Genomic DNA, 13,907 nt, shown 5'->3' with positions numbered 1-13,907 from the left:
CAAGTCCAACATACCACAGAATTAACACTACTCCCATTTATTTTTTTCCTCTTCGTGTTCACTACCTAAGGCAACACGGCCAACTTTTTAACACGTGGAACTAGTCTGGGTTTTTCTTCTCCACTTCCACTTATGCAGTGACACATTCACCAAAAAGATCAGAAGGTAGAACTGAGGGTCTCCTCCAACTCTGACACTACCTTGCCTTATGATGTGGACAAGTCCCAATCTCTAGACCTCAGTTTCTGCACCTATAGTATGACGATTTCCATTTACTCCCAGGTCCCTCGCAGCTCTGAAATTCCATGATCTTTTGATATTATTATTGTTTTCCCTACACTAAATTGCATCCAAGAAACGTTTTCCATTTTTTTCTGGTTTCTTTTCATATACACACCTCCTCAAATACTTTTTGTAAAACCACTCCGAGTGCCCGTATTATGACACTAACAATTAAGGAAAATAAAAATTTCAGACTTTCATAAAACTTTGCTTTTTACCAGTACTTTCCTAATACTCTTAAATGTAGTAACCATATATACATGTTACATATTTTTTATTAGACTTTCCTATAGATTTCAAACTCTTAAATTAGCTTAAAAGCCCAAAGTTTCCAACAATCTGTAACTGACCCAATCTTTACAACTTGTCCTGCATGAAAGCCAAAACCAAGGTGTTTACTTAGGACCTGCTAATTAGATCCTTTTCCACTATTAATACACAATCATTTCAATCCTGGGGCCAAGCAGGTATTTCATTACTTCAAAAATCATCCTGGTTCTAAAACTTCACCGGCCCTAGCACCCAATTTGAAGGATTTAGGGCCACGCACATTCACTGCATGTCTCCCTCTATATACATCTGTGCCTACACATGTGTGCACACACAAGCCCTTTCCTTATTACCATGGTCATATACGTGGGACCACTTTATGGATTTAACTACATTTTGATATTTTTTTCTGACACCTCAGCACCCTTGAAAAAGCACCCAAACTGACATATCATGCTTTATCATAAATGTGATAGAAATATTAGAATAAATTGATTCATTTCACAAGTTGCAAAATTCAGTTTAATAAAACATTAGGTTAGAATCACTATACAAGGCAACATTATGAACATAAAATGTTTATTTTGCTAGACTTGATAGGACTGCTGGAATTTCAAACTAGAGCGGCTGCTTCAAGAAACTGAAAAAATGAACCAGTAAGTACAATCATTTGCTTGTTAATTACAAGAATTTTGGACAAATCACTTATCTTCTACAAGTTATATATTTGTTAAAAATTCATGACTGATTTACTTTACAACACTGTTAGGGCTAAAGCAGTAGAGTAGACTGCTTTTAAGAGAGTTAAATCAGCTGAAAACTTAGATTATCAGTCTTCTAAGTAAAGGCACTTACAAATTAGCTTAAAGAAACACCTGTGTTTAAAAAATTACTATTTGTGTTAAATAACTGTAAGTGCCGCATAAGTTTATGCTCTGCTTTCTTCTAAACTAAAACCACTTAAATAGTCCTTATTTATCCTGAACACATCAAAGCAGCACTCGGGGACCTGGAATCTTTCCCATATACTGTGTTTCACAGAGTACAAGACCTACCTATCAGCTACATGTTGACTTTTATAGGTAACTGACTAGGGAAAAGGTTTACCTACATAATTCCATAAACACCAAAACTTTTAAGAGCTGCGATAAGCACTGACAGCTTCTCTCTGCTTACCAATTGATAGGTATGATTGATAGATAAACTTTGTATAAGGACTGGCTGAAAACTACTGCCCAAGTAAAGCAATTTTACCTTTCTAATTCTCAGTCACACCAAAGGTACTGAAGTAAAATGACGATAAAAGCTTCTTGAGAACAGGCACTGCAAGTAATATTTTAAGATCTCTAAAAAATATCATTAAAAAAATACACATACCTTTATTCTAATTGCCCAAAACTATCACCAATTATTACATAATTGGCTTAATCCCATACTTTAAATAAATAGAAATCAAGAGGGTAACAATGTCAACCTATTTATTAATTCACCAAACATCTGAGAGTTAGTGTACCAGGGAATGAGGTGGGCACTTTCAAGGAACTAATTCTAATAAGGCAAACACAAGAAGAGATAGTATTACAACATGAAGTATGATGATAACTACACAGATGTTAATACTTAACACACAATGGATTATATTTACAGTGAATTTTCATAACACAGTCAAACAAAACAAAATGCATTCACTAAGAAAAGTTTAATGCCATGTTTGCTTCCTATTACATGAAAAAAAAGAAAAAAAAAGCCAGCTATTTTGGGCCCCAAAACTGAAATGCTAGTTTTTAAAAGGGGTATAAGCATTCCCTAACAGTGCCCATGAAGGGAAAAACACAGTATCTTGACGTCCAAAAAAAAAAAAAAAAAAAACAAAAAAAACACAGAGGTGGGGGGATCAGAAAAAATTATGAAGTCCTGTCCATCACAAAAATAAAAAATTGGTACATAATATAATTCTGACTTCTTGGCACAGGCTCTTTCACTATCCTGACCCCTTGGCCCTAAAATAGATCCGTGGATATCTTCATAGTATCTGACATACCAATGGCAGAAAGTTGTTCAATGGACTCTGTCACTCAAGTTATCAAACGAATAAAACTGAAAAAAGGCACAGCATTTTCCATCTCCAACAAAGACAAGTTTTACTTATAACTGCACCATCATAAATCAAATTGCATTAACTGTAATAAATTTCTCAAGTAAATTAAAAGATGTTTCAGTCAGATTTTTTAAAAAGCTGTTCCTATGACCACACTGGTTTAATTCTCTTAAAGGCCAAAAAGGTAAAAAAAACAAAACAAAAAGCTTACATATCTATATCGGCTTCAGAAAAGTGCAGGTAAAAAAGGTGCCCAATAAAGACAGTGTGTGGGTTTGTGTGTGCTGGGGGTTGGGGGAGAGCATACTTGTCTTTTGTCACAGAAATCTAGTTCCTTTAAAAAGTAAACAAAACGGGCGCCTGGGTGGCTCAGTGGGTTAAAGCCTCTGCTTTCAGCTCAGGTCATGATCTCAGGGTCCTGGGATCAAGCCCCACATCGGGCTCTCTGCCTGCAGGGAGCCTGCTTCCTCCTCTCTCTCTCTCTCTGCCTGCCTCTCTGCCTACCTGTGATCTCTGTCAAATAAATGGATAAAATCTTTAAAAAAAAAAAAAAAAAAGTAAACAAAACACCATTTTTTTCTTATGAAAAACTGAGGCACTTTCCAATCAGCTTCAGGACAGTGACAAGTGAGGGGATAATAACAGATATATAATGTGTACAAAACATTAAAAACCCAAATTAACTTTTCACTTTATATTCTCAAAGCCACTTAAGAAAAGGTGCTCATACAAACACACAAGCAAGTGCGATTAGCAAAGAGACCTATTTCTATTAATTCAATTACATTTTATCCTTGGGAGTACAGCCTTTACTACGAAACATGTAAATTGAATAAAGTTAAGAAAAAAGAATCACCTTCTGCCTCACTGAATGTACATGTATTCTGAATATATATTCTGCCTAAAGGGAGTTAAGCTTCAGAAGTACAGAATGAATGTTGGATAAATGACCTAGGATACAAGTTATTTCCATTATTACCTTACAGAGCTGGTCACACCCCCTGGGTGAGAAGAAAAATAATGGAAGGACAACTAATTATAAATACCACGTCCTTCTCTCATCACTATTAACTCAAAGGACTACTGTACAACTGCAAAATTTTTCTTCCTAAAGAAGAGATTAATTACTTCAACTTAAGTAAATAAAATCTGTTTGTTAAAGAGACTGATTACTGTCAACAATGCTCCAGAAAAAAACATTAAAATTTTAATAAACTCATATAGCAAGTTCTCTTAATACCAACAAATAACCATATTAATTTTTGAAACAAAGTTTTCTGTAGACAAGGTTTCTCCTCTGCAAAAAAATTTTGAAGTTTAAGAAAACCAAAGGCATAAAATATTTTCAATATTGAATGAATAAACGGAAATAAACATTAATACGGAAAAATGTTAACAAGTGAAGCAAGTTTTCATTTAAAATATTTTTTTGCCCACATTTTTAAAGGAGGGAGATAAAACTGAGGTCAGAAAGGAAATTTATTAACCCCCCCAAAAGACCATGAGAAAATGAAAATGCATTTTCAAATAAAGAAATGCAGAATGTAGTCTTTAACATGTTTGCTCACTTTTTCTGAACCACACACTAATTTTTCAAATACTTACAAAAGATTTAGGCTAGCCTTACTTATAATACATACCATGCATTTTTAATTTTCCCATAGCAGCTTTAACCTCCCTCTGCCTAAAAAATGAAAACTCAAAACCTGATTTTAAAATCCCTAGTTCTTCCCTTCCCCCCATCTGGAATTTTTAGTCTAACTAATTTCATTTCTGGCCTTCTCAATTCCAATTGCAATACTTTATAAAAACAGATTTTGCATTCAAGTACTGTTGTTGCATGACTTTCATTTTCATGACAAAGGAAGTTTGTTTTTTTTTTTTAAATTAAAAACTTGTGGTAACTGCTCTTTCCCATGGATGGTCCCAGTTTTCAGTTTGGAAACTTCTCTCCAGAAAACAGTTTAAGACTTTAAAACCCCAGTTTTATGTGTAATCATCTACTATCTCCAACAAAAGATTCTTAAAGTATTAAAAACAACTGAAATTACTCCCTTTATGTGAGTGGTTCAACCCAGAAAGCACTAACAACTTAAAAGCACTGTGAAGACACTTAGAGGAAAGTCTGACAATTCCTACACCTCCTCCCTACCCCAGACAAAAAAATAAATCCAAAAACCAAAAAGAAAGTCCATAGTCAAAATATAGGCTAAAGATTAACTTGGCATGGAATTAAAATGCTCAAACTAAAGCATTCAAGTTTTAATCAACTAAGAAAATAGAGCACACGTAAATCCCAAATTTGTAACTAGCCAAATAAAAGTTCTCAGACAAGCAAATTTTCTGAAATCTACTCTAAAAAATATTTAATAGGATCCTGAAATAATCATTCAAAATTTCTAATTATGAGATAATACATCTACTCTAAGTCCAGTACCTTAACTTGGTTTAATTATCAACATAAAACTTACAGCTTTACCTAAATTGAAGAAATTTTTCCACCAATCATATGGAAGAGGAAAAATGTAATTCCTAATCACAAAAAGAAGTCATGATTAATTTGTTTTGGACAATGACAGGCCACAAAGGGGCAAAGCAAGTTGCCAAATTTTCAGAATAAAATCTGGCCCCCAAAAAAGCGATGCATTTCAAAAAACGTATTTTTCTTAAGTTAAATTAAGTTTATAATAAGTCTAACAATTAGAGGAAGCAGCTTATTCCACAGTAAGGAATAGCCCCTTTTCCTGTGTGTTTGTACTGGTCTGATTAAAAAAAAAAAAAAAAAAAAAAAACTTCCTAGTCATTATGCTGTCCATTTTAAACATCCCAGCTACCACAAAGAAGCAATCTTTACTTAGGCTGGAGAGTTGAAAAGGCTAAAATTCAAGATAGACCAAGATAAGGGATGGAGTAAACCACAATAAAAGAAAAAAAATCATTTAGAATGTATCATCCTCAGCTAGTGATCTCCAAGTTTTAAAATGCAGATGGTTATAATTTCCAACTACAGAGGAATCAACAAAAAACCTTTGTTAAGAGATAATGACATAAGTGAAATTCTAGACTTGGAAGATTACAAATTACTGAAGCCAACATTAGAAACTTTAACAGAGAACAACTCCAAATTATCATTTAGAGATTTTAGATCAACATAAAAGTGAAGTGAGAAGCCTTTCAGAACTAATCAGAGAAACTCAAATTATGTATGTTTTTAAACAAAATACGCATAAAGAGAAAATACTTCCAATTTTTTTATAATCTCCTATGTCATTTGATTAAACTCAACATTTTAATTTAAAGAAGGCAACTTTAACCCTAAATACTGTGAGACCATTTTCATTTTAATGTCTATGAAAGATTTCTTCTAAATAACTGTACTTAAAAAAAACCTTGAAAGAAATTCGTAGAAATACTACTAAAACTTTTAATTTTACCAAAATATCCCAAGGCAGAAAAAGCATATCATTTTTGAAATGTAAAATTGTTTCTATAATTTTAAAGAATGTGTTCTCAGTGTTTGCAAATACATTATGTATTATAAATATAACTCCACAAAATGACACACAAAATGATTTATTGTGATTTAAATTTCAACTAAATTTAATACAGATCCGATTATTGAGTACGTTATACACATTTTGCTCCAAACATTTCTCACGTTTAAAAAAAAAATACCTGGCGCCCCTTAGCGCTCACATTTGGAAATACTCAATTTAAGAGTCCCAGCAATTTTTTTTTTTTTTTGACATTCCAGAAAGTTTTCTGCCTCCACAATCTTTCAAATGCCAACACAAATAGAAAAAGCAGAACCCCTTAAAGGGACAGCTCAAGTTTTTTCTGGAGCAATATGAAATAAACAGATTTGCTGTTTCAACAGTGGAAAAAGCACATTCCAGTAAGGGTTACTGCTGTTATGTTTAACATATGTAAGCAAAAGCCAGGACGCAGTAATACCTAACAATTTCGTACTTTTAAAGTTGTTTCTATGACTTTCTGGACAACAAAAACTCCTGGGATTCTTCTTTAACCATCTTTAATCACGAGACATTTCCAGTCTTTTGTTCTTTAGTGACATTCCAACTCTCTATGCTTCAGATACCTTATCCCTAGTTCTATAGGAAAGATTTCGAAATTCCTGTGAAAAATCTAAAATCCACTGGTCAATTCTGTAAGACAGTTTTCAGCTTCCTTTTAAGTCCTCCGGTATCGCTTCCAAGAGAAAACTCCTGGCTACTCGATTTTCAAAACAGACTTTTTTGTTGGTCATTTTTCCCTCTCCAGGCGTTCGCAGAAATGCACAGCTCCTAGAATTCAATAATCCAGAGCCACGCCACCAGAACTTGTTAAAGAAATTCCGGAGTTGGCCAAAATTCATCTTCTTGTCATTCTTCGCAACCCTCAGCTCCCCACCAACGAAGCGTTTTTGAAACTTTTACTGGCTTTCATTCTCGCCCTTGCACACGTCTTCGTCTCCTGCGCTGCAAAGGCAGGCAGCGGCGTCCTCGGGCACCAGCTCTCCGCCGAAGTTCTCTCCCAGTCGGGACTACGTTTACATTCGTCCTCGCGGTATTTCGTATTCACACCCCCCCCGCCCAAAGTGGAGTTAAACTCCCGAACAGTTCTCGCTTCCCCAAACAAAAGGACAAAAAGTGCTTTCTGCTGTCATTGTGTCCTCGCCTTCGGCTAAATCAGCACCACTTTCGCTCTCCTATGGAATTCCTTTAAATTACCAAGCCCCACGCTACTCCCCTCCAGCGTCTGCGAGCTGCACAAACTCCAAAAAAGCAAAAGCCCCGCTGGATCCTCCACTTTGGGAACCAGCGGCGTCCTCTGGGAGAGACCCCTCCGGGAGCGCCCCGGGGCCGATGTCCTTCAGGCGCCCGCGGGGCGCGGGGCGGGCGAGGCCGGGATCCTCTCGGGCAGGCCCGCGAAGCTCCCGGCCGTCGCGGTGCTCGCAGGCGCGGCTGGAAGCCGGGGACGCGAGAGGGCTCGCCCTGCAGCCTTCCCCGGCGCACCAACTTGGGCGCCGGCCGCGCGAGGCCCGGGGTCTCGGGTCCGGGGTCTCGGGGGCGGGGGGGGGGGGGCGAGCGTCCCGCCGGCGCGTCCCGCCAGCGCCCGCGGCCCCGACCCGCCCGCCGCCGCGCCCCGCGAGCCCGGCCTCGGCGCCGCCTCCATGCGCCCCGCCCGGGCCTCTCCGTCCCCGAGCGCACGGTCCCCGCCGGCCGCGACCTTCCCGCCCTCCCAACACGCTGGCGGGCGTCGGGTCCCGGGAAGAGGGGCCGCCGCCCGGGCGCGGGCCGCGAGGGGCCGACGAGGCGACTCACCTTCGTCCAGCAGCCGCTCGAGGTGGTTGAAGATCCCGCAGAAGTTGGGCAGGCTGCTCATGAGCTTCTTGTCGTTCATCAGCTGCATCAGGTAATCTGGGGTGGGCTTCGGCTTCTCCTTCGTTTCCATTTCCCCGACCATATTCCAGGCTCCGCAGCTCACTCCGCCCGCCGCCGCCGCCGCCGCCGCCGCCGGAGAGGAGGGAGGGGCGGGGAGCCCCGGCCGCCGGCCGCTCGGGACTCGGCGTCCCGCTCCGCTCCGCTCCCGCGCCGGGCGCCGGGGCGGCCGGACCGCGCGCTCGCCGCGCTCTCCCCGCCCCCGCAGGCACTTTCCTCCCGCGGCCCGACGCGCTCCCGGCCCGCCGCCGCTCCTCGGCCGCCGGCTCGGCGCGTCCCTCACGAGGCCGGCGGGCGGGAGGCGGGTCTCCGCGGGCCGAGTGCGGGCGCGGGCCGCTCGGCGCCGGACGAGGAGTAGCCGGGCCGCCGCCGCTCGCTCGGCTGGTCGCGCCCGCTCAGCCGCCGCCGCCGCTTCTGCCGCGGGCTCGGGGTCTCTCTGGGCTGGTCCCCGCCGCGGCCGCCTCTGCCGCTGCCGCCGCGCTCTGACTCCGCTCCTCCTCTTCCTCCTCCTCCTCGCCTCCTCCTCCTCCTCCTCCTCACTCACTTGGCGGCGGAGTTCGCCTCAGTTCAGGCGGCGCTGCCAGCGGCGGCGGCGGCGCGGGGGGAGGGGCGGCGGCGCGGGGAGGGCCGGGGGCGGGCGGCGGGCGGGGCCGCGCAGGGCGGCCGTTAGCGGGGCCCGGCCGGCGCGCTCCTCCTCCCGCCGCCGCCCCCCGCAGCCCCCGGCCCGGGCGCCGCCGCGGCCGCCGCCGCCGCGACGTCTCCCTCCGGCGGGGTGCGTGATGGAGGCGGCGCACGGCGAGCCCGGCCTGGGCGCCGGGCTGGGGTCTCCGCCGAGGCGGGCGACAGTGGCGGGAGGAACGGGTGCGGGGTCGACGGCCGGGTAGAGGGGGTCGACGGCCGGGTGGGGGAGGGCGCCGGGTGGCGGTGCTTTCGACTGGGGCGGGGGCGAGGGCCGCGCCGCTTCGCGCTCCCCGCCGCCGGGCCGGCTCGTCTGGCGGGCGCGGTCGGGCTGTGGCGTTAGGTGAGAGGGATTGCCAGCGGGCCGCGCCAGGGCTGCGCTCGCCACCGCACGGCCTCTCCTGCGTTACTATAGTTTTTTTTTTTAAAAAACCCTCTCGTCCGTTCTCACCCCCCCACCCCAAAGAAAAGAATTTTTTTTAACGTCCTGTTGCTTCACGGGGGACTTTCGGGGCGGGCATCACGTGGCCCGACACGTAGCCGTAAGGCCTGAGAGCGCGTGCGCGCGTCGAGTCCGGCGGCCACGCCCCTTCCGAGGGTCGCTCCGCCCCTACCGGGGCCCCGCGAGCGAAGGGGGAGGGGCAGGGCCTGCCACGCGCCTGCGTGGGGCGGGCCGGGGCCTGGGCGCGGGCTGGTGCGGGGGCGCGCCGTAGGGGGAGGGGTGGAACGGCCTGGCCGTCGGACCCCCCAAATGGCGGTGTGGCGGCTAGAAGCTGCGGAGTCTTCGCTCCCTGGTGTCGAGTTCTCCCCTATAGGACGCGTTTTCGGGGGGCTCAGATTACTGCTCTGTCGTTGGTGGCACCGCACGACGACCCCCCCCCCCCCGCCGGCGTCCCCGCGGTCCTCCGGCCTCGAGAGCCACCGCCGCGGGAAGGAGCCTGACGCGCTGTGGGTTCCGCGTGGGCGCCCCTCGTCGCTCCGACGGCATCGCCACTACCTGTGCAGTACCTGGCCCAGTGGTGGGGCGCGCCTCTAGGGACAGGGTCTGCCGTGGTGCAGCGTCCGTTATTCTAAGACTAGGCTGCAGTTCGGAGCAGGCTCCAAGCTGTACGAAATACGGAGGAAGACGTGAAAGGGGGATGATGTTGCACTCCGTGATGGCATCAGCATGCGGTTTTGAAATGCAGCCGCAATAAATAAGATCATGTACCTAGTTCGAAAGCTGGAAGTCAACATTCACATTTGCCCACTTGTAAAAAATGATACAGTGGGCAGGAGGGTTTTCCTTGTGGTATGATGGATTTCAAATATTTAGGTTTGTTTGGGAAAGATTTCTGAACTGCAACAGTGTAGTTCTCTTTAGTTTATAGAATGTCAGTCGCAAAATCTGCATCTACATTCTTCTGCAAGCCTATTATGACCTGTTCAATTAATGTAGACGAAATCTAACATCAAACTGACCGTGGTGAGAGCTACAGTGGCTGAAATCTGTTAATCATGTCTACTCTGTTTTAACTGGGAAGAACTTACATGGGGGGTTTTTGGTAAAATTTTAACTTCATACAAATTCTGAGGAACACTTAAGTTTGAGTTGTATTGAAACTAGCTGAATTTCAAACAAACACTCTCTGAGTAGCAAGTAGCTTCTGTCCTGTTCATTTAAGGAACATTGTTTCTAAATTTAAGCTACTTTGGTAGAGGAAATGGAATTGCCCTGCAGACAAAGTTGAAATTGAAAATATTTAACTCTAAAATATTTTAAGTTCTCCTACTTCCATTGCCATAGAATATTCGCCTACTCAATTATCAATTTAAAGGAAGAATTTTGTAAATTCAGGAAACGAGTATTTTGATTAAAAATAAACCTGTTGCCTCTTTAGAAACTAACCTATGGGGGCGCCTGGGTGACTCAGTGGGTTAAGCCGCTGCCTTCAACTCAGGTCATGATCCCAGGGTTCTGGGATCGAGTCCCACGTGGGGCTCTCTGCTCAGCAGGGAGCCTGCTTCCCTCTCTCTCTCTCTACTTGTGATCTCTCTCTGTCAAGTAAATAAATGAAATCTTTTAAAAAAAAAAAAAGAAACTAGCCTATGCTACTTCAGTATGTAGCAAAATGATAGGTATTTTAAAGAGGACTAAGCTATTCAAGTAATTTGATAGTGTAAAAGATTTCATTCCCCCTTCTTAATCAGTTTCCTTATTTAGTAAGCTCCCAGGCCTGTGCTAAATCCTTTACATGTATATCTCATTTAATTTTCAAGGCAACCTTGTAATTTATGTGTGCTATTATCCCTGTTTTATGTAAGGGAAAACACAAGGAGAAAGAGGTTAAGTGACGTTTGCCAAGCTCATGAGTCCTGGATCAGGGATTCACTTCCACTTACATTTTATCCTAAAGCCTATGTTCTAAACCCCTTTACTAACCCTATCCAGTAAGTCAGGTTGAAACTTTTAATGATGTTCCACCATTGTTGATGGATAGAAATTGCAATTTCATATGGCTCACCTGATTCTTCTGGTAAGCCATCTTCTGGTAAACCAGATCAGAGTTAAAGAATAATCAATATTCATGTCCCACGTATTAAATCTCATGTGGCTATAGCATTTATAATAGCTCCTATGTATTGCCTTTTCAGATATACATAGATCACTTCTCTGCTCACAGTTCTTCTGTGTTTCTCCTCTCAGATGAAAAACCCAAAGACCTTATGAAGTCCTTCAAGACCCCACATGATCTGGACCCTGCTGCCTCACAGCCCTTATTTCTTCTCTTCCCCCAGCACACTGAGCTCTCCCTCCAGAACCCCTTCCCATCTTTAAACAGGCCAGGCATGCTTTCCGCTCCAGGATTTTGCACCTGGTGTATCCTCCCTTTGCAGAGCATTCCTCTCGCATCTGTAAGCCTGCCTCCCACGCTTTCTCAGGTCTTATCAGAGAAGGTTCCCCTTACCATCCTGTATAACACATGCCAAGTACACATACGCTCCCTCTATATTCTATCTGCTTCCACTCCCACCGTTTTAATTCTTTTTATAACATTTATTTCTACCAGACATGTTCTATGGGAAAATTTGCCTCTCCCCTCCCCCTACAATGTAAACTCCAGAAGAGCAAGGGCTTTATTTTGTTCTATGTGGCATTCCCAACACCTGGAACAGAGCAGTACATGTAGGCACTCATTAAAAATATGTTCAAAAAAGTATTAAGTAGTTCTTCACCAGAAACTGTGCAAACCGCTTATCTATATTCTTTTGATCCTTCCAGCAAACATTTTGGGTAGATGTGAATACCCAGACTTCAGAGGAGAGATAGTTGGCGCTTCAGAGTAATAAGCAATTGGTCCCACACAGGCAGAACCGGGTCCATTCGAGGAGATGCCTCTGGAGACAACCATGCTACCCACCATACCCCTTCCTTGTCTCTCTCACACTCCTGCCTCAGACCTTTTGGGTACATCTTACCCCAATTAATTACCTAACATGTAACAAGTGCATGAAGAAGACAAAAATTGTTGGGATATATCAGTTGCCTCCAAGAAGCTTAAAAATCTAGAAGTTACTATGGAAAGACTCTTTAATCAACATTATTACAAAAATATCTTTACAATATTCACAAGTTACAATGCACACATGGTGAGCTTCATGTTGAAGATCTCTATAATAGTGTTTTCACTATAAAAAACTATGTCATCTAATAGGTTGACACTAAAACTGTTTCCACATCTAACATCAGTAACTAAACATGAGTGGAAATATATTTTCTGTTCTCTAAAATTTGATTGGCTTTATTTGCTTATTGCTATTCTTGACATTTAAAGTAGAAAATTTGAATATTCCAAATATTTTTTATCTTCTATCACCTTGGAGTTCTATCAGGAACTAAAATAATCTTCGGACTTAAGAATCCAATCTTTGATGACCTTGTGTCCCAAATGTGTTTGTGTTTTTGTTTTTGTTTTGTTTTGTTTTTTAATCTTTAATCCTTAAATCTTCCTACAATAGAATGGGGCTTTCCTATAATCTTTTGTTTGTTTATTGTCTTAATTACGTTTCTTTATTAGATTTCTCAAGTGTCCTTTTCAGTTGTGAGATATCTTATCAGTCACTATTTTGGAAGGCTGAAAATGACAATTTCTTTCTTTCTTTCTTTCTTTCTTTTTTTAAAGATTTTTATTTATTTATTTGACAGATCACATGTAGGCAGAGAGGCAGGCAGAGAGAGAGGAGGAAGAGGCAGGCTCCCTGCCGAGCAGAGAGCCCGATGCGGGGCTCGATCCCAGGACTCTGGGATCATGACCTGAGCCGAAGGCAGAGGCTTTAACCACTGAGGCACCCAGGCGCCCCGACACTTAATTTCTTAATCAACAAACATTTGAGTACCTAGTATATCTAAAGACTGTCACTAACCCTAAGGCTAAGCTGGGAGTTAGGACCACATATATATGAAAAGTTAACTAATAAAAGCAAATGCTAAAGACAAAATGTCCTAAGAATGGAAATGAGCAGTACCACTCGGCTCCTGGGAGCCTAAGCAGCACAGCCCTGGGCGGCGGTGCGGGGTGGTGTGGACAAGAACTGGGAAAGGGTCAGGCTGCAGAGCAGGAGTTTCCAGAAAGAGTAGTAGATGCCAGTTTTTGGTTGGCCTCAAATGTCAAGCTATAGTGTTCATGGAGAATATCGTCGGGAATTTTTTAATACAAGGAAATGAATCAATCAAGCAATAACATGGATTCCTTTCAGTGAGGCATATTTATATATCTCTTAGTGCAAATGCACCATTTGTAAAATGAAAGGCATTGCTCTTCACAGCTGTTCTGTTAATTGTGCTGCCTTTTAAAACTACTAGCATGATGGTTGCAGATGTAATACTAACATTTAGCTTAAACTACTGCACAGCGGTTAAATGTGGACTGATGGTATAGAGTTTCTATTCATTTGACCCTAAATGAAACTTTAGAGGGAAAGACCTTCCCAGCCAGGATGTAGACTTGTGCCAGGTAATCCCATCTTCATTCCACACTTGAACAGAAACTTAAACTAAAAAATAACCATCTGCTAATTATAGGAATATGAGAGTAAATTAAAAATGCGTTTTGTTTTGTTGTTGTTGTTTTAAAGATTTTTTTTATTTGACAGAGATC

The 13,907-nt window shown here is 43.2% G+C and overlaps 1 protein-coding gene across 7 annotated transcripts in view; it reads right to left on the bottom strand.

Moving 5' to 3' along the window:
* The window catches only part of QKI (QKI, KH domain containing RNA binding), a 154,274-nt gene extending 146,037 nt beyond the window's left edge, over positions 1 to 8,237 (bottom strand). For 3 of the 7 annotated variants that reach the window (XM_032837176.1, XM_032837180.1, XM_032837179.1), the window contains exon 1: positions 7,975 to 8,237. In XM_032837176.1, the coding sequence (XP_032693067.1) occupies positions 7,975 to 8,116 (142 nt within the window). In that variant the 5' untranslated portion in view covers positions 8,117 to 8,237. The remainder of the gene's footprint in view (positions 1 to 7,974) is intronic. The other 4 variants (XM_032837174.1, XM_032837177.1, XR_004380253.1 and 1 more) reach the window with 3 other exon arrangements.
* Positions 8,238 to 13,907: the final 5,670 nt, after the last annotated feature.

This window comes from Lontra canadensis, unplaced genomic scaffold (assembly GCF_010015895.1).
Source record: "Lontra canadensis isolate GAN:19392208 unplaced genomic scaffold, GSC_riverotter_1.0 scaffold97, whole genome shotgun sequence".
Taxonomy (NCBI): Eukaryota; Metazoa; Chordata; class Mammalia; order Carnivora; family Mustelidae; genus Lontra; species Lontra canadensis.
Note: the sequence above shows the minus strand (reverse complement) of the source record. Positions and strands in the feature narration are given on the sequence as shown.